At 37.3% G+C, this 20,948-nt stretch overlaps 2 protein-coding genes across 2 annotated transcripts; both read left to right on the top strand.

Moving 5' to 3' along the window:
• Positions 1-11,098: 11,098 nt before the first annotated feature.
• On the top strand, positions 11,099-15,824 carry LOC143593442 (uncharacterized). Its single transcript, XM_077073073.1, has 5 exons — positions 11,099-11,350; positions 12,320-12,607; positions 12,995-13,674; positions 13,742-13,905; positions 14,836-15,824. The coding sequence occupies exons 1-5, from the start codon at positions 11,099-11,101 to the stop codon at positions 15,822-15,824; spliced, it is 2,373 nt and encodes a 790-aa protein (XP_076929188.1).
• Positions 15,825-16,205: 381 nt separating this feature from the next.
• LOC143593441 (uncharacterized) lies at positions 16,206-17,818 on the top strand. Its single transcript, XM_077073072.1, has 2 exons — positions 16,206-16,613; positions 17,744-17,818. The coding sequence occupies exons 1-2, from the start codon at positions 16,206-16,208 to the stop codon at positions 17,816-17,818; spliced, it is 483 nt and encodes a 160-aa protein (XP_076929187.1).
• Positions 17,819-20,948: the final 3,130 nt, after the last annotated feature.

Below are 20,948 nucleotides of genomic sequence, written 5' to 3'. Positions count from 1 at the left end.
AAGTTTACACGCCCCTTAAGGTTTTCTTTCAGGTCACACCCGGAGAATGATCAGGGATCCATAGGTTGTCTAATGATGTCGTATTTTAAGATCCTGGTTCCATCATAGTTTTCATAGCCAAGAGAGATCCAAGATTCACAAGTAGGATTCTAAACCTAGGTAGTGCTTCTCCCATCTTTGAGTTTGTTTAGGTTATAGAGTTGAAGTTTGTCATTGCCAGTGTCAGTTTTAGTTTAAGCATTCTTTAGTTCATAGTTAATAAACAAAAACACAAAAATCATTTAAATCTATTTAATTAAGTTAAATAGTCAGGGTCTAGTTTAGGCGTCGCTAGTGTCTTTTGGGTTCGATATCCAGACTTCAATAGGCTTTACTACAGTCGATAGGTACACTTGCCTGTCTAGTGGTCTAGGATTAGGATAGTCTAGGTTTATAAATTTAAAACTAGAGTGTCTAGGTTAGGTTTAGTTTTATAGACCGCTTTCAACACATCAAGTTTTTGGAGTGTACTTGAATGAACAATTGTGATTGTACTTGTAAGACTGCACACTACCTAGGCACCTACACTTATAGTAATAACTATATGCATCTAAGTGTGCGCACTATTATTATACTACACTATATCATATATATGTCTATATAAATTTTGTTCCTATTAGTGGTTACCATGTCGTAGCTAATGATATAAAAAAAAAATATTCTAATATAGTTTTATATTTATAAGTTCTAAACTGTAGGCTAGTGTGTTGATAAGTCAAGGCATCACAATGAAACGATGCGGGTTTGAAACAAAGTACTCCTAGTACTCCTGACAATTTATTTTGTTAGTATATCTACTGGTATCTGACTAAAAAATTAACAAATGTGTAGGTTGGTGGATTGGTAAATCACAACCTATCTAGCAAAAGGTTGTGGGTTTGAAACTTATTAGCCATGTCAAATTTCCGGTTAGCTTTTTAAGTGTGTATATATATGTGATGTTCTAAATTCTTTGGTGCTTATCTATGTTTTCTAGTCACACCCCAACTTAAGTCGGAAATGCTGGGGCGCAAACTATTGGTTCACTGCTCACAATTAGAGATGGTCAAAAAAACCGGTTGGGGAACCGGTTTGCCGGTTTAAACCGGAAACCGGTTTTTACGAAAACCGGTTTTTTAAAAACCGGTTTGACCGGTTTACAAACCGCCGGTTCGTATTTCGGTTACAAGTTTTTGATCCAAAACCGGTTAACAAACCGGTTAATGAAAAAACCGGTTTTTTTTAATAACCGGTTATGGAAAAACCGGTTAACCGGTTTTTAAAAAAACCGGTTTTTGACCGTTGTTTAAAAACCGGTTAACCGGTTTCTCCATAACCGGTTAACCGGTTAAAAACCGGTTTTTGACCGTTGTATAACGGCTATATGGCCGTTTTTTTTTTTGACCGTTTTTTTTTTTTTTACCATTTTACCCCCACAAACATCTATATATAGTTTAGGTTGGGTATTGGTTAGATCACACTCGATTATACAACTCCAAACGCTCTAAACGTTTATTTCATACGCGATTATTTTGTTATCTCACGCTCAATTATACCACATTACCACTCCATACGCTCTTATTTCGTAGTCGATTATCATGGCCTCCCAAAGTGCTGCTTCATCCGTCAACATGGGTGCCTCGAACACGGGAGAAACGGTCGTTCGGGTCATCCCTACGAAACGAAACCATGATGTTTGGCAACATTTCGACCTATGCGAAATGTCTAACGGTAGCCAAAAAGCCCGATGCAAACATTGTTTGAAGTTTTATGGCAAAGATGCAAACTCCACTTTAAAAGCGCATGTACAAAGGCCCTTTTGCAAGGCCTTGAAGGACGAATCGGGAAGTAGTTCGCAGCCGGAGATGACGAATCAAGGAGCGGTGTTTACGTACGACCTTGAAGCGGTACGTCAAAAGTTTTCAAACTTTGTGATTCAACAAACACTTCCTTTCAACCACTTCGACAACCCTCAATTCACGGAGATGATGCAAAAGTATGTTCAACCACGCTACCAACACGTAAGTCGTTCGACCCTTAGAAGAGATTGTCTTAAAGCATGGAAAAACGCTAAATCCGAACTAATTTCATACTTTTCAAACTTACAAACTGGTGTAAACTTAACAACGAATGTGTGGTCGGTACCTCATGGTTCGCCCGACTCATACATTTGTGTGACGGCTCATTGGGTTGACCCCGAGTCGTGGCAAATGATGAAACGAACCGTTGCGTTTCAATTGTTTGATTACCCGCACACGGGTAGAAATATTTTTAAACTCTTGGATAAAGTCATTCGACAATACAAGATTGAACATAAAATCTTTTCAATTTCGTTTGATAACGCGTCCAACAATACGGCCGCGGTTGGCCATTTAAAATTAAAGTATAAACCTATTTGTGATGGAGCGTTTTTTCATAGCCGATGCATTGCACATATTATCAACTTGGCCGTGCAAGATGGGTTAAACGTGATCGAAACGCAAAGAAACAATTTTAAAAGAATGTTACGAGATGTTTTTAGCAACAATAAAACATTTTCAAGATACAAAAAATTTTGTGTAGAAGCTAATTGTCAATGGTTGGGGCCAAATTGGGATTGTCCAACAAGATGGAACTCGACTTGTGATATGTTTGAGAAAGCCATCCAACAAAAAGAATCATTAATTGCGTTTCATCAAATTTTGTCAAGTAGGGGTAAATGTGCACCGTACGATCCTAGAAACTGGTTATTGATTGAGATCGTTACGGAGGTCCTTCAAATTTTTAAATCTTGCACAACTAGTTTATCCGGGGTTTACTATCCAACAAGCCCCATTGCTTTACCAAAAATTGCTGTCATGTGCACAAAGTTGAGTGAACTTCATTGTAGGGGTGCACCTTATTTTGATATGGGTGTAAAAATGAAAGAAAAATTTAGAAAATATTTTCAAGAACTACCCGCTGTTTTGACATGTGCTGCTGCGTTAAACCCTTACATCAATGTTGGTGGTGTTGAAGCTTTAATAGAAAAAATTTGTGATGAGCTAGAGTTAAACGACGATCAAAACCCCTATTATAGCCAAACTTTAAAGAATGCTTTCAACACCACCTTGTCAAACATGTATGATGTTTACCTTACAAAATACGGGTCGTCTTCCCAAATTCATGACTCGTTAAGAGCTGTTGCCCAATCCCAATCCCAAACCGACCTTGAAATGGGGATGTACTACATGATTTGGGAAGACGCCGGTAAACGTCAAAAGGTAAACACCCCAAGCAGTGAACTTGGAAGGTATGGTGGTACCAACTTTGTGAAACACATGACTCCGGATGAATTTAGAAGTCTTGATTTGCTGGCTTGGTGGAGAGGTAAGGAGGATGAGTTTCCGATCCTCGCCGCCATGGCCAAAGATTTACTAACGGTCCAAGCTTCCACGGTGGCTTCGGAGTCTGCTTTTTCTGTTTCTGCCAGGGTTATATCGATTAGGAGGACTCGACTCACTCCACCAGCTATAGAGATGTCGATTTGCTACAAGGATTACTTGGACTCTTTAGATAGGGCACAACATCAACGCTCACTCGAGGGGGAAATGGAGTATGAGGCGGGCTTGTATGAAGACGAGGTCAATGAAGGACAAACTCAACCAATGACCGATGAAGAAGCCGCGTACGGCGATTACCTAAGGAATAGCTCGGGATCGGGTAGCGAAGAAAATTAGTTAAAGAAACAGCAAACATGGAGGCAAATAATGAGTAAGAAACAGCAAGTTGTTCATGTAATCGTGTCTAAGCATTCTTTAATGTTTGTATTTTTGAGTTACGAATATGCGATAACGATTTAATGTTTGTATTTTTAATGTAAAAACTATAAATGAAAGTTATGTGTTTTTAATCTTCCATGCAAAGAACCCTAACAACGAAAGCAAAGAATGGCTTCGGTCAGTCCGTTTTGCCTTGTAGTTACCGGTTTGCCTTGTAGTTACCGGTTTGTTTATACTGTGAAAAAATAATGGTTATTTAAAAAAAAAAAAAAAAAAAAAAAAAAAAAAAAAACCGGTTAACCTAAAAACCGGTTATTAAAAAACCGGTTAATAAAAAAACCGGTTTATTAACCGGTTCTAACCGGTTTCTAAACCGGTCCTAACCGGTTAGGGTTTTGACATACAAAAACCGGTTATTAACCGGTCCGGTTATTAACCGAACCGGTTTTTTTCCGGGCCAAAAAAAACCGGTCCGGTTAATAACCGAACCGGTTTTTTAAAAAAAACCGATTTGTGCACCTCTACTCACAATACATTATCATATATACAATTTAAATAACAATATCTAAATGACTTTATTAAATCAAATCAAGTACACATCTTCGCAACTTGTTACAAATACATCCAAAAAAATAACAAAATTATCCAAATAAATTATCCCTTTATTTGGATATCCTAAAGTGTGTATGATATTGACCTTCACTTCAAACAATATGATAACCTGCAATATGCGTACCAAGTAGAATATATTTGTCAACACAAGGTTGAGTAAGTAATCACTAGATTTTGATACTAAATATAATATATGAGAAAAACTCCAACCAATATTGTGAGTATCAACAATTAAACAATAAGCAAGTCATTGGTGTCAATTGACCATTGCCTAGTGAATCGAGTTTTTTCTACTATGACGGTATCATGCTAGAATGAGATTATGATAGACCTTTCCGAATGCGGTAAAGTAAATCAACTAGACAAGTAGTAAATAAGAATGTAAACATTTAATTGATCAACACCACCATAATTATGATTTGCTAGTTATGGATAATATACAATATGAAAATATTAATAACTTTGTATAAAGTCCCAAAACGTTGTTAAAAATAGCAAAAACGGGGAGTGATTACTCACCTTATTATTTAGATGAATTTTAGGATAATAATAAAGAAAACCAGAACTTGAAACTTTAACGTGCTGACTGAGCCGACACGAATGAACCTAAAACTTGTAGACAATAAAGAAGAATTAAAACTAAGAATAATGCCGCTAAAATCATATTAAACAGACATATAAAACTCAAGATATGAAGTTTTAAATATTTAAGCGAGCAGGGACTGTTCACAATCCGAACTCCGAATCTGGAGCTGGAATCTAACCAGTGAACTCAAATTCTCATGACAAATAAAAAGGTCTTCTGGCCCGAAGGCTAGTTTTAACCAGAAGATATGGTAATTGAAAAATCACAAAATCTGACGTTTATGCCCCTTAACGGGCCGAGATCTTTGGGGTTCCTTTTGTTCTTTTAAAAAATGTCACTTTTGTTTTCACTAAACAGGATTAACCAATGCGCCAATCATTTAAACCGACACGGGTGTCCAAAATCACAGCTTGTACGAACGACCGTGAAGATGGAAATAATGAAGCAAGACAATAGTGATAACAAAAATAAGATACCTATCAACTCATTGTCTGATCTTATGAACCAGTTTGAGCCAAGAACTATAAAGAACCGCATAAAAAGTTCTTTTTCTGTTAGGCAGTCCTCGGCCCACACCTCATCGTTGTTACGAGGTTGCGTGGTGGTGGTGGGGGGGGGGGGGGTGCTTCATGTGAGTTAACGACGTGCGAGGTACTTTCTTGTGTTGGGTTTGTAGTCCTTGTTTGGTTCTGGGAAATCTAACGAAGAGAGTGATGGATGCGGGGTTGTTGTAGAGGAAGCAGAAGCCCCTCATTCTGAGAGACAGCAAAATTTGGCGAACTCGATTTTCTTGTAAAATTTACAATAAGTGTGGGTAAAATAATATATCATAACAACTGTTTAATTCATAGAGTTAAGTGTCTATTTTGTCCGCTAAGTTCGGGGCAAATTAGTAATTTCGATTATTTTATTAATTTTCTCTATTGAGCTAATTGGCATTTTCATACCTATGGTTTGTTCAATTATGCAACTTTAGTACCATTTTTTGAATTTATTGCAACTGGATACTTTGATTAGTTTTAGATAGATAGGCAAACCAAGAGAGACATTACATATTATATATTACAATTAAAAGGTAACTAAAATACATAATAGAAGATGAAAACAACCATGAAATGTATAACATATTTTTTAGCAATTTGTACTTAATTGCTAATTTACTTCTAGTAGCTCAAGATCCGAGTTCGTCTTAGCCATTTTTCTTGCATTTTCTTTATGTGCGTTGATTTTTTTTTCAAACGTTCGGGTATGATAATAGTTGCACTTTAACACATCGATTACAATCACACAACTTCGCACCTCTTAGTATAACATTAATTGAACTTGTAGATGAACGACGGTTGACGAATCACATGGGAAAAACACCGTATCGTAATTCATTGAACTTGCAGATGAACAATGATTATGGTTTGAAGGAGCAATGAGCACGCGGGGGGGGGGGGGGGGGTGAGATTTGTTCATTTAGGGTTAGAGATGATCTTTTAATTGCAATATATAATGTCTCTCTTAGTTTGTCTATCTATCAAAAACTAATCAAAGTATTTGTAACATTTCGGGTTTTTCATTTCTTGTTTTTGTAATCGTTACCCGACCCGGTTCGTGTTCAGGTGAATCTATTAATAAAATATTTCATTAGTTTAACTATTTCTTTTATATATTTATCTTAAACTATCAAAAATATACAAAACAACCCCTAAACTAAACTTTCAACCATCTTTGCACACCCCTCTAAAGATTAAGGACCGGATTGCGAATAATACTCAAATTTTCTTTCGTTCTCCTTCTTCCCTCCTAAGCTCAGCCGACCCCCCCCCCCCTTCATATGGTAACTCGCTTAATCCTTCCTAAAACACGAAATTGACTTTACAAAAATGATTCTCCGTCAAAATCACATCCCACCGATGGTTTAATTAAACACGCGGCTATATGAACCTAGTTACACTATAAATACATGACCAATTTACAATTAAACTCGCTCACACACTCCTCATAACATTGCGAAACTAAGCCCTAACACAATTGCAAGTAACAAAGCCGTCAGGACCTGAGTTGATTTCAAATTCCAGTCGTGATCAATTATTGCCCAATAACCCTCAATTCTTAACTGTTAACGGTAATATTTATATGCATTATACTCATTTTTAATCGACAATCATAAACCCTAAGTCAATTTTATCAATCATTGATCAAATAAACCAATTTAAGATCTACGGTTTATGGGTATTATGATGAACATTGAATCTGTATACTTATATATTTTAGTTTGAAGTTTTAAACAAATTAGACACCTGCCATGATGGCAGGTGCATTCCACGTTAACTACAAACTGGCCTGGGGGCGCAGGTTCGAACCCCTCAGGTCCAGTTTTGTTTATTTATTAGTTTTTAATTGCTTCAATAATGATGAAAATAATAAATAAACATTAGTTTAGTGAAAGCGAACCCCGGAAGTATTATTTTGACCATGGTTTCGCGCCACATTTTTTTCTATCTACAAGTATACGTATATACATATACATACATACATATATATATATATAGGGGAGGGTTAACGTACAAATGAAATTAACGTGCTAAACATGAGAATCAAGTAGAGTAATTATATGTACAAGTAGAGTAATTATGTAATTACACCATAGAGTAATTACATAATTACTCTACTTGTACATATAATTACTCAACTTGATTCTCACGTTTAGCACGTTAATTTCATTTGTATTTGATCCAAATCCTATATATATATGTATATATATATATACATAAATAATATGAAACAAATATTTTTGTTATCTAAATCGATCTAGCTTAAAGGAGCAAATAATTTTTTTCCCATTAATATATATACATGTGTTAACAATTATAAATGTTCATATAAATATTATATATAATTAATTAACATTTACTTTAAAAATATAAATTAGATAAAAATATTTGAAATAATAATAATAACACTAATAATAATAATAACAATAATAATAATAATAGTAATATATAAATAATAAATAAATATAATAATTCCATCAAATCTCAAATCGTTATTTCTTCTTTTCCTCGTTTATTAATACTATTGTCAACAATTAGGACATTTTTGACGTATCTCGAAGGGTTTTGACCGTGTCCATCCTCACTTTTTATTATTATCTCATCCTCATTAATCCACCGGTTAAGGTAAGTAATTCACGTCCCCTTTTTACCGTTTTATATTTTGAGGGTGTTATGTGTTCACAAACTCAACTATTTTATTTTACACAATTCCATTATTTGCTTTTATATGATATTTCTCAACTGGTTATACGTGTGAATGTGACTATGTGTTTATTTTAAGTTTTCGTGGTTGGTATCTCATCCTCATCCTCATTAATATGATCATACGCCGTCGGAGGAGCTCGTTATCTATGTGATTCGAGTGAAAAGACAATTTTATATTATTATGCTAGTTGTAGTAGTTCATATTTATCGCAAGGAATTGTCATTTTCAATATTATATATATTCAAAAACCGTGATTACTTGCTCAACTTTATGTTGACAAACTATATATTTTCACGCATGGCGCAGGTAGCTTTTTGGGATGAAGAAACAAGCTAAGGAATAGTTGGACCTTAGGTTGTATGATGAATTAAAGACTTATTTATCTTTATTATTAAATTGTAATGTTTATTGCCATGAGACAACGTTTGTGTTCTTGCGTACTTGAATTATATGAAATAAATAATTTAGATATTGACACGTTTATTTACTTTATTGTCTTTTGAGCTATGATACAATTATGACGCGCCCCGACATATTCTGCCGTATGTTGGGGTGTGACAGCATTCAGTTGCAATAAATTCAAAAAAATGTACTAAAGTTGCGCAATTGAACAAACCACAGGTATGAAACTAGCACTTTGCTCAAAAGAGAAAATAAAAAATATAATTGAAATTACTAATTTGCCCCTAATTTAACAAACAAAATAGACGATGTTAGAAAAAAGTACTAAAATTGCAAGTTTTAGAAAAGTGAGGTAGCCATTTGCAATAAATTCAAAAGTGGTACTAAAGTTGCGTAATTGGACAAACCACATGTACTAAAATAGCACTTAACTCTATTTTTAATTTATTTTACATATAATTATATATAAACAAATATATAAATATATAGACAACACACTTAAAATATAAGTATATAATTTTTTAAACCTTCTTAACTTTTTCCTATTCCGTCAACTTTATAGTTTTATTAGTTTGATATAGGTTTTCGGATTACTAAAAGTTTGTTTGCATGTTCATTATATCTCGCTTCAAACTTTTTTCTTTTAAAAATTTGCAACCTATTATACGTTTGTCTAAAAACTACTAATTTGTTTACAAAATATATTATTTTCCGCCTTCAAACTTATTTCTTATTGAAAATTTTAAAGGGAAAAAGAAATAAGTAATGCTCGAAATCGCTTGATGTTCAATCGAAAAATGCTCGATTCTATTTTGACTCGTTTTGTTTTTTGCTCGGTTCGAATTTCAATCGTTTGGTTCGATTCGGTTGTAAACGAGCCAAGCAACGATCAAGCCTTCGCTCGGTTTGGCTTTTCTTCGCTCGGTTCAGCTCAGCTCGTGAACAACCCATATTAAGGATGGGTTTGAGATTGTGACGGGTGGATTGTAGATCCACCCTTAAGTGTAGTAATTGTAGTTAAATCATGTGCACTTATGTTTAAATTCAAGGACTTGGATTACTACACTATGTCGGGTGATTGTAGGTTCCAGGAGGTAAAGGATGAACCAACAAGATCATAGGCGAAAATGGTAAAGAAAATGGAGCTGGAACGAGAAAATTATGAAGAAAACAAGAAAACCGGAAACCAGCTACACCGTGGCCCACGGTCCACCTGAAGCAAACCTGGCAGAACCCACCGTACCGTGGCTATTTATGGTGACCGTGGCCTGGACCGTGGCCAACGGTTTGGACAGTGGACCACGGTCCGATCGTAACTGCCGACTCTCTTTTGATTTAATTGGCCATTTTGGCTAGACTTTGGATGATCTTTTCATCAAGAAACATTGGGGAACGAGGGGAGAGGTTGGATGATCATTATTGGCGATTGAAAAAACAACTTTTGACGTTTTGGATTCGTTTGTTGATGATAACTAATGTGATGATGCTTTCTCAAACAATGATTGGCTAATTTTCTTGGTGTTTCTCTTGGGGTGTAAGATTCATTACGATGCACTTATTGTTAATTGTTCTAGATATTGGATTGATTGACTAATTGTTTATGTTAGTATGATCATGATGTTTATGTGATTGTTTGTAAATTGTCCATATTGTTTAAACCTAATTGCAAATCTATAAGTTCTTGGTGTCGTTGACGATTGAGATTGAGTAGAAGGAATTACGGTTAAACATATTGATTGATTATCAAGTAACAACCTCGCGTTCAAGGAATCCGAGTACTTAGTTCTTGATTAATCACAAACAATTAAATTTTCACAAAACCAAGATAGTATGGTTTATCCATTGAATGTTAGCATAAGGTTTTGCTAGTGTGCATGTACTTACAGGTATATGCATACACGACGCTCTTGGTCTTCATCACCTTTAGCGATTGATCCTGAAATCGAGAGAACTTTTCGTTAGAATCGGATTCTACAAAGGGAAAACAAGATTGTTGGGTCACCAAGCACACAAAGTCGAAAAACTGACACCACAATCATGACTTCAGAACAAACCGTACCGCCGATGCCGCCAGCCATTAATCCACAAAACCCACCATCCACTGTACCCATTACCACTACCAGTTCCACAAGTGAACCTACTTCAGCTGTGTTTAGCTTTCAACCACCAATTAACCTTCCACCCTTGACAAGTTTTATGCCTACACAAGGACAATCATCAAACTCATCACAACAATCACCTTTTCACTCTCAACAACACCCACTTTACAGTCAACAACCATACACGTTCCCTCAAGACCCAGCCATAACCCATACTTCACCGGGTCAAAGATCGGGCCCGCATTTGTTTGGTGGGCCACAGTATGGTGATGGTAATGAAGGTATGAAGATTTTGAAGAAGGATATGCAAGTGGAGTTTATGGGAGTCAATTGAGGGTTCAAGGACAATTCGGGTATGGACCCGAACTTCAACCACAACAACAAATGCAACAATGGGGTGGACCTCAAATTATTCAAGAACAACCGCAACAACCACAACCATTGCAACAAGTTCCTCAACAACCCTAATATCAACAACCAAATCCTCAACCGCAATTTCAACAACCAAATTGCAACAAAGGCCCGTTTACCGTCAAATGGGCCAACCGAGAGTACCATTGGGGGCACCAAGAAGTCACGCAAGAGAAATGGTTAGGGGAATTGAAGCTCACTTTAGACCGGTCATCACTAATAACCCATCTCTGGTGGTTATTCCTTAAAACCAAAATGGAAAAACGTTTGAGGCGAGAACTAATGCACTCCAAAGTTTACCAAAGTACAAGGGTCTTGCAACGGAAGAACCCTATTTTCACTTGGAGGCATATGATTCTATTTGCAACACGATCGAAGGCCAAGGTTTTTCACCGGATGAGGTTAAGTTGGTGTTGTTTCAATTTTCGTTGGAGGATAAGGTGAAAAGATGGTTCTACACATTGCCATCCGCATCAATTTACACTTGGGCCGAGATGCAACAAAGGTTTTTGGAAGAGTTTTACACGGACCTAAAGACTAATGATGCAAGACGAAGTTTGAGAAGCTTCCAACAACAATCGGGTGAGATGTTTCATGAAGCATTTGAGAGGTTTAATATGATGATTAAGAATTGTCCTAACCATGGTATAGCTCTTTGAGAGTTGTTAAATGCTTTTCATGAGGGGTTGAATGAACAAGATGAGAGGGATTTGATGTCAATCACAAATGGTACATTCAGTACCAATTATGAACAAGATGATTGGGCATTCTTGGAGCAAATTTCGGTCACATCAAAGAGAAAAGCTCAAACCGCAAGAAGAGCAAGACCGGCTATTACAAGACCACAAGTGCATGTGGTCAACAATGAAGCACCTGAAGTTTCTAATCAAGTATATGATGTGTGCACAAGTTGTAATGGGTTGGGACATGCTAGTGATGCGTGTCCGGGTGTGGAAGGCCAAGTAGAAGAGGTAAATGCAATTGAAGGTCAAGGAGGTGGTAATCGAAATTACAACATGAACTCAAATACTTACCACCCCGGGTTGAGAAATCATCCGAACTTTCGTTATGGCAATCAATCAACCCAACTCGATCCGAATTTCCAAGGGACTTCTCAAACCCACTTTCTTCCTCGTCAACAAGACTTCAATCAAGGAAATGTTCAAAGTGGGTATAACCAAGGAAATCAAGGGCAATTTCAGCAATCGGGTGGTAATCAAAGTGGGTCTTCGGGTCAAGGTTCATCAAGTGGGAATGAAGTGATGGACATGTTAAAGTCGATGCAGGAAGAGATGCAAAAGAGGAATCAGTTGGATGAAGCTCGTGTACAAAAGGATGAAATTCGTGACAACGCCATTCAATCATTAACAACTCAAATGGGCCAACTTGCAACCGAGGTATCCAACTTGAAGAAGAACAAAGGTCAACTCCCGAGTGACACCAAGGTGAACCCTACTCATACTACTTCTCGCAATGTGCCGATTAATCAGGTAAGTGTTTTAGGAAGTGGTAAGGAGTTTAAAATCAATACTACACCGGAATTAGTTGAAGGTGTGGTAGAGGATGTGACGGGGGTAGAAAGTGAAGATGAATAATTCACCCATTCAACCCCCTAAACCATCTACGTTTTCAGACAAAGATTCGGGTCAAAATGAACTTTTAAATGATAAAAGCAAGGAAGTGGGAGAGGTTCCAATTCCATTTCCTTCGGCTTTGATTGATCCGGGTAAGAAAAACGTGATTTTAAAATGGGGTCCTCAAAAGGAGGAGATGTGGGAGGTATTTAAACAAGTTAAAGTCAATCTTTCTTTACTTGAGGCAATAAAACAAGTACCCACTTACGCAAAGTTTTTGAAAGAATTGTATACTCATAAAAGACACAAAAGATTCCTAAACGAGTCAATTTAACTGAACGAGTGAGTGCAATTCTTAAGGGTGACCTCCCACCTAAGCTTCAAGACCCGGGAGCGCCCTTGATTAACATTCAAGTAGGTGACTTTCAAATGTCACGGGCGCTATTGGATCTTGGAGAGGGTGTGAGTATCCTAACGGGGGTTTTGTATGACCAATATGATTTTGGTCCACTTAAACGAGTCGAAACCACAGTTGTATTGGCTAATTTGTCTCATAAACTTTCTCGGGGGATTGTGCAGGATGTCATTGTAAAAGTAGAGGAATTTTATTATCCTATTGATTTTTTGGTTTTGGATTACTCATCGGTTGACCCAACACAACATCAAAACGTTATATTGGGTCGGCCATTATTAAATACTGCTCATGCTATTATTGATTGCCGGTTTGGTACCGTTGACATGGCCTTTGGAAATAGAAAAATGCGTTTAAATTTGTTTACTAATGTTTCTAATTCATTGGCTAGTGAAGAATGTTTTATGGCAGATATTATAGATGGGTGTGTACCACACGAGTATGAGGAAGGTATGTTGGATGTTTGTGTTTGTGATGATTCTGAACAGGTTCACATTTATGCATTGGAGTTGGAGGAAAGAAACAAGATGTCTTGGCATTGCAAAGAGGAAGACCACCGTGGACTTATCAGGTTGAGAGTCTACCAACAGAGATCAATTCGGATACTAAACCTTCGTTGATTTGTCCTTCCAAGGTAGAATTGAAAGAATTGTCAAGTCATCTCAAGTATGGTTCTTGGGAGAAGGTGAGACGTTGCCGGTTATCATTGCCTCTAATTTGGATGAGGCTCAAGAAGAAGGATTGTTGGAAGTTTTAAAAGCTCACAAGGCGGCGATTGGGTGGACTATAGCCGATTTGAAGGGTATTAGTCCATCTATAGTCATGCACAAAATCATCACCACGGATGAGGCAAAACCCACTCGGGAAACTCAAAGAAGGTTGAATCCCAATTTGCGAGAGGTGGTGAAGAAGGAAGTCATCAAATGGTTGGATGCGGGAATTATCTATCCCATTTCAGACAGTGCATGGGTAAGTCCAACACAGGTAGTTCCAAAGAAAGCTGGCATCCAGGTAATTAAAGATGAAAGTGGTGAACAAATCGCCATCCGACCGGTCACCGGGTGGCGAGTGTGCATTGATTATAGGAAGTTAAATGCGGCTACTTCAAAAGACCATTTTCCATTACCTTTTATTGACCAAATTATTGAAAAATTGTCGGGTCAAAAATTTTATTGTTTTTTGGATGGTTACTTGGGATATAATCAAATTGCAATTCACCCGGATAACCAACACAAAACCACGTTCACATGTCCATATGGTACTTTTTCCTTTAGGCAGATATCATTTGGATTGTGTAATGCCCCGGCTACGTTTCAACGATGCATGATGAGTATTTTCTCGGACATGGTTGGGGATTCACTTGAGGTATTTATGGATGACTTTTCTATTTTTGGTTCAACTTTTGAAAGATGTCTTGATGAATTGGAAAAAGTTTTAAAACGTTGTGTCGAGACTAATTTGGTTTTAAGTTTGGAGAAAAGTCATTTCATGGTACAAGAGGGTATAGTGTTGGGGCATGTTGTTTCAAGTCGGGGAATGGAGGTGGATAAAGCAAAAATTAATGTTATTTCTTCATTACCACCACTGAAAAATGTAAAAGGGGTAAGGACGTTTTTGGGGCATGTCGGGTTTTACCGGCGGTTTATTAAAGGTTTTAGTGTGATTACTAAACCTTTATGCAATTTGTTGCTAAAATATGTTGTATTTGATTTTACTAATGAGTGTTTGCAAGAGTTTGATGTTTTGAAGGAAATATTCGTGCAAGCACCAATTTTGCAACCGCTGGATTGGACGAAGCCATTTGAGATTATGTGTGATGCTAGTGACACCACGATTGGAGCAGTTTTGGGTCAAAGATTTGATAAGAAGCCGGTGGGGATTTACTATGCAAGCAAAATGTTATCCGAGGCACAATTAAACTACACCACTACCGAAAAAGAATTACTTGCGGTGGTGTATGCCTTGGATAAGTTTTGGTCATACATATGGGGAAGTAAAGTTGTGGTCTATTCGGATCATAATGCGGTTCGTTACCTTATGGAGAAGCAAGATGTAAAACCCCAGTTGATTCGTTGGGTATTATTGTTACAAGAGTTCGATTTGGAGATCCGCGATAAAAAGGGTTGTGAAAATGTGGTGGCGGACCACTTATCGAGGATTCCTTTGGAAGGTGCTGATGATTCACATGAAATCAATGAAAGATTTCCGGATGAACAATTGTTAGCCATTTCCACTACACCGTGGTATGCTCATTTTGTTAATTATCAGGCCACGGGTGAGATGCCGAAACATTGGGCAAAGAAAATGAGGCAACAATTTCTATCCCAAGTCAAGCAATATATTTGGGATGAGACCGACTTGTTCAAAATTGGTGCCGACCAAATCATTAGGCGTTGCATTCCCAAATCGGAAGTTCAAAAGATTTTGGCACATGCTCATTCATCGGCTTGTGGTGGTCATTTTAGTGGGGAAAAGACGGGTTACCGAGTGCTTACATGTGGGTTTTATTGGCCCACATTTTTTAAAGATTCAAGTGAATATGCTCGCCATTGTTTGAATTGTCAAAAGATGGGTGGAATTTCAAAATGGGATGAGATGCCTTTGCAACCCATTTTGGTGTTTGACATTTTTGACCTATGGGGAGTTGATTTTATGGGCCCTTTTCCAAATTCTTGTGGGTACTTATACATATTGGTGGCAGTGGATTATATTTCAAAATAGGTTGAAGCCATAGCAACAAGGACCAATGATCACCCTGTGGTATGTAAGTTTGTGCAATCTCATATTTTTGCAAGATTTGGATTCCCGAGAGTGATTATAAGCGATGGTGGAACGCACTTCAACAACTTCAATTTCGGGAAATTGTTGAAGCGGTATAATGTGAATCATCGAATTGCTACTCCATATCACCCGCAAACAAGTGGACAAGTTGAAGTGTCCAACCGACAAATTAAAGAAATATTGATGAAGACGGTGCTGGTAGATAGGAAGGATTGGTCGGTGAAGTTGGATGATGCACTATGGTCGTATCGAACCGCTTATAAAACGCCCATAGGAACAACTCCTTACCGGTTGGTTTATGGGAAAGGATGTCATTTGCCTATGGAGTTGGCTCACCGGGCATTGTGGGCTATTAAAAGTGTGAACATGGATTATAATGAAGCCGGTGGGTTGAGAAAGTTGAAATTGGTGGAATTAGAGGATATATGGGATGAGGCTTATCAATGCGCATCGGCTTACAAAGAAAAGTTGAAAAAAGTTCATGATGCTAAATTGAGAAAGCGGGTTTTTGAAGAAGGGCAAAAGGTTTGGTTATATAATTCACGGCTTAAACTTTTTCCCAGAAAATTGAAAAGCAAATGGATGGGGTCGTACGTGATAACAAGAGTGGGTAAGTTTGGTGATGTGGAAGTTGAAAACTTGCACAATCAAGCAAGACAAACTGTGAACGGACACCGACTTAAACCATACTTAGAGGGTAAAGATGTGAACATGCTTGACAATGACAAGGTGAGTTTCCTCCTAAGCTCACCGGATGGTTACACCGCATAAAGGTAAGGTCCAGGTTTGTTGTATAGTGTAACATTATTTTTGTTCAAATTTGTTTTTAAAATTACCTTTCTCGTTGCGAGTGTGTTCGAGTCAAGTGTGGGAAAATTCTGAGGAATTTCTTTACCATGTTGAGGACAACTCGGGTTTTTCATGGGGGGTAGGGTAATTTTAATTTCAAATTTTTAGTTTTATGTTTTGTAAATTTCTTGGACTCCTTGGATAAAAAAAAATTTTAGGTTCACCGTGGACCACGGTCCACACCGTGGCCCACGGTCCAGTCAACGTGGGTCACGGTCCAGCCTATGACCACGGTACGGTGGCTTCTGTTCGTTTTGGTTCAATTAAACCGTGGACCACGGTTCTCACCGTGGCCACGGTCCAGCTTTTTGAAAACGTTGACTTCAGTCAACAGTGGACCACGGTTCACACCGTGGCCCACGGTGCGCACAGTTCTGCTCTCAATTGACGGTTTGTAAGGTATAGAAGAGAAATTTTTTTTTTATGTTATAACAATTCCCAGCCACAAAATTCACCAACCATCTCTCCATCTTCATAAACACCTTCAAAAACCCTAACCCCTCATTGCATCTCTCTCAATTAACCATCAAACTCCAAGATTCCTAACCATATTTTGAGTGATTTTCTGCAAGATTTAACACTACAAACCTTATTCCCTTTCATTCTAAAGTATTATCCCATTTGTGAGGGTTTGGACTTCGAAAATTTCAAAGATTTTTGAGGGTTTCTTGTTGCTTGTGAAAGATTACTTTTTTTTCATCTTAAACATCAACCAAGGTATGTCTTTGTCAATTCGTTGTATACATTAGAATAATTGTTAAGGTAGACTTGAATTGAGAATACCCACTTGCTTGTTAGTCGTAATGGTTATACACTGTAGTTGTGGATAATAGATAAATGCTTGAAATTGGTGATTTTTCATTGAAAAGTTGAAAAATTAAGTGTTTATTGAAGTTTTGTGATATTGGTTAGTGAATAATGAGTTGATTATCCACAACCATGGTAACAAGCAAGTGTGGGGATGGACATATTGAATTAATTTGGTTGTTTTGGGTGGTTTTTGTGTATAGATGGGACGAACTTTGGATAAAGGAAAAGGAAAGGCTACATCTTCGAGTGGTCGGGCTGCCCAAGCCAAAAGATAAAGGTTGCGAGAAGAACAAGAGCATGTGCAAGTAGAAATCCCGAAACCCGACTGGAGAGTTGGGGTGTTATCGAGTTATGCGTTAGAATGGCAACCGGGGTTGTTTAAGGATAAGATGGGCAGTTTGAGAGAAAGGTTGGAAGGGTTTATGTGTGAGAAGGAAGTGACCGACTCGGGTCTTGAAGCTTTTGGCATGTTCAACAAATTTGAAGCATTAGGTTAGGAAGCTGCCTTTCAGTGTTATGATGGAGAGAGCACTACGCTATATGATAGGGAGATTGAGGAGTGGGTATCTACCTTGAGGTTCCCACCGGTTAAGAAGGGTTCGGATATGAAATTAATTGGTACCGTGCATGGGTGGAACGACGGTGGTGATGTCTTTCGAGACATTCAATCAAATTGCTCGATTCAACAGCAAGCCATCCAATTCGTACGTCTATCCATCGGTCAGTGATTTGATTGACCATCCTGGCAAGAATCCGCAATGGTATAATATATTATCGTCTGTGTTGAAAGGAGGTAGAGGTACAGGTTCGAATTTTAAAAGAAGGGAGTTGAGGATCGAAGCTCAGTTGTTGATGACAATATGTTTATCCAATGTGGTGCCCCGTCGGAGCGACATTTATGTGGTTAGAAACAGTGATATGCCGGTTTTGGCCGCATTGATGAATGGCCAGCCGCGAATTTCCTGTCGCTACTTAGCCATGCTTAACATATAGACAAGTAGAGAAAGCAACATATGATCACGGCGATACTGAAGTTGCATGGCGCCATTCCAGCAGGCGCAGTTGGGTTGAAGAAGACTTTTACGGAACATAAATTGGAAGCGTTGGGCCCAGGTTGGACATATACAAAGAACGAAAGGTACCATCAGTTGAAGAACGGTAATGTGAAATGGAGAGTATTAAGGGAGGATGTTCAACGAGAGGTGAATGAAGAGTTGGAGGAAATAATTGAGGAAACAACTGACACCGAAGACATGGAGGTGGTTGGTGGTGATGAGAATGCTGGTGGTAGTGGATCCTGATGTGCTAAAAGTAGTTTAATAATTATTAACTAAATTAACTAAAAATAAACACTAAGTAATACTTTAGACTCTCTAAAACTCAACTAAACTACTAACCGGCAAGTGAACCGGTCGACTCTAGTAAAGCTAAGTAAGTCCAGATATCGAACCCACGAGACTCTCTAAATTACGTTTATTAGCTAATTAGACTCGACTACAAAACACGACTTATTAATTATACTTGTTTTGGGGGTTTTTATTTAAAATACTAATTTAACACTATAATTAAAAACTAATTAAGAAAACAAGTAATTTAAACAAAAGCAAGAATTTGTTATTTAAAATAAGATGATGATGAGAAAACTACCTAGGCTAGAATCCCCTAAATTTCAGTTATGACTTAACCCGGGAAAATATTTAGTTATGGACTGGGATCGTAAAATAGACACTTAAAAGAAAACCCGAACAGAACCCCTGACCCTTCTCAAGAAGACACCTATGGGTTTCTAATAAATTTTAACGCACACCAGTATTAAAAATCAAGTTCCCTTACGGTCACCTAATTAATTACGATTTAGTTTCTTTATACGAAATCCTACCTTACAGCGCGAAAATCAAAGGCAATTTAAAATATTTAATTGACTCAATATACAATAATATATAATCAACCCTAGACGGACTCCTTACGAAGAACTAAATCTAGCAAGATTAAATAATAAATATCTATCAACAACCTAGCACTTTACAGATTTTAGGTTAGCAGCACACTTAGGTTTATTTGACAATATTATTCCTATGATCTTATCATGACATCAATCATAAAATAATCAAGAACACAAAGTAATTGATCTAATAGCAACCTATCATTTGACAAACAGTAATCAAGGAAAGCTATTGGATAAAACTCATCAAACAATCCTAAGTATCCATATGCATCAATTAATTATAAATAAATCTTTTACTAAACCATAAAAACCATAAGAATAAATAATCCCAAGTCAAATCAAAACATCAAAGTAGGTTCATCATAACCTAGGTAGTCTAAGGGTTTAGCCAACAACCATACTCAAGAACAAAAGAAAATATATAGGTTCAAACAATAAGTTCATGACGAAAATAATAAATTCAAACCGACTAATAAGGACTCTTGGATGATTCAGTGTTGAACCCAAACGTTCTCTGCTTGAACCAACGGCTTACTTCTTGCTCCTTGTGGCTGCCTCCACCTAACAACAGTAGGGTTCTCCCTTTAGTTCGTCCTTTTAAAATTATATGTCGGCCTCTTTATTAATTCCCCCTGAACTCTGTTAGCCAACTTCCTCTTAATTCACAAGTGGGCTGTTAAATAATTGTGGGCCGACCAGCATGTCATGACCTGTGAACATAAAACATATGATGGATCAAAAGTCAAACTACTAAATAATACGTATGTTTTATTTTATGTGAATAGGTTAATGTAATATAAAAACTAATATTATTTTATTTATGATAAACCCACGAAAGTGGGTTTCTTATGTTACCATGTATGTTTCTTATTTTTTTTTTCTTTTTATTTCCATAACATAATAAATATATATTTATATGAGGTTTCCATTTAACCAAATTGTATCTTTGGTTTTCATTTTCATTAGTTAATATTCATACCATTTTAACTCCTAGTCTTCTAAAACCTTTAAAAAATATATATGAACCAATAAGAATAATATTCAATAAAAGTATGGCTCAAAGTATTTAAAAGTGAGGGAAATATTTATATAATAATATATATATTTTAGACCACATCAGATTCCAACAAAGGGGTTGGGATTATTCTTTAGGATATGCTTCATATGGGGACAATTGGGCCATCTGGGCTCGATTAATGAGGTGGTGGAGAGGCATCGGCCTTCCACTTTTGATAATTGGTCGGAGGAGTCCCGAGCGATTTTTGACCACCAAACTTTCATGGGGGCTTATCATGAACGAGCCGAGAAAGAGAGACATGACCGTAACGAGATGTGGAACCATGCCCACGCCTATGGGCGGGAGCACGAAATGAACATGCAGTATATGGATGACAGAAATAGAAGAATGCATGAACAGTGGCATGCCGGTGAAGAGGTCGTCCCAGATCCACCAAGTGTGG

The sequence above is a fragment of the Bidens hawaiensis genome, unplaced genomic scaffold (genome assembly GCF_021521415.1).
Source record: "Bidens hawaiensis isolate Kalapana, Puna unplaced genomic scaffold, B.hawaiensis_p1.1 tig00042232_1, whole genome shotgun sequence".
Lineage (NCBI taxonomy): Eukaryota > Viridiplantae > Streptophyta > Magnoliopsida > Asterales > Asteraceae > Bidens > Bidens hawaiensis.
This window is presented reverse-complemented; position numbering and strand designations above follow the sequence as displayed.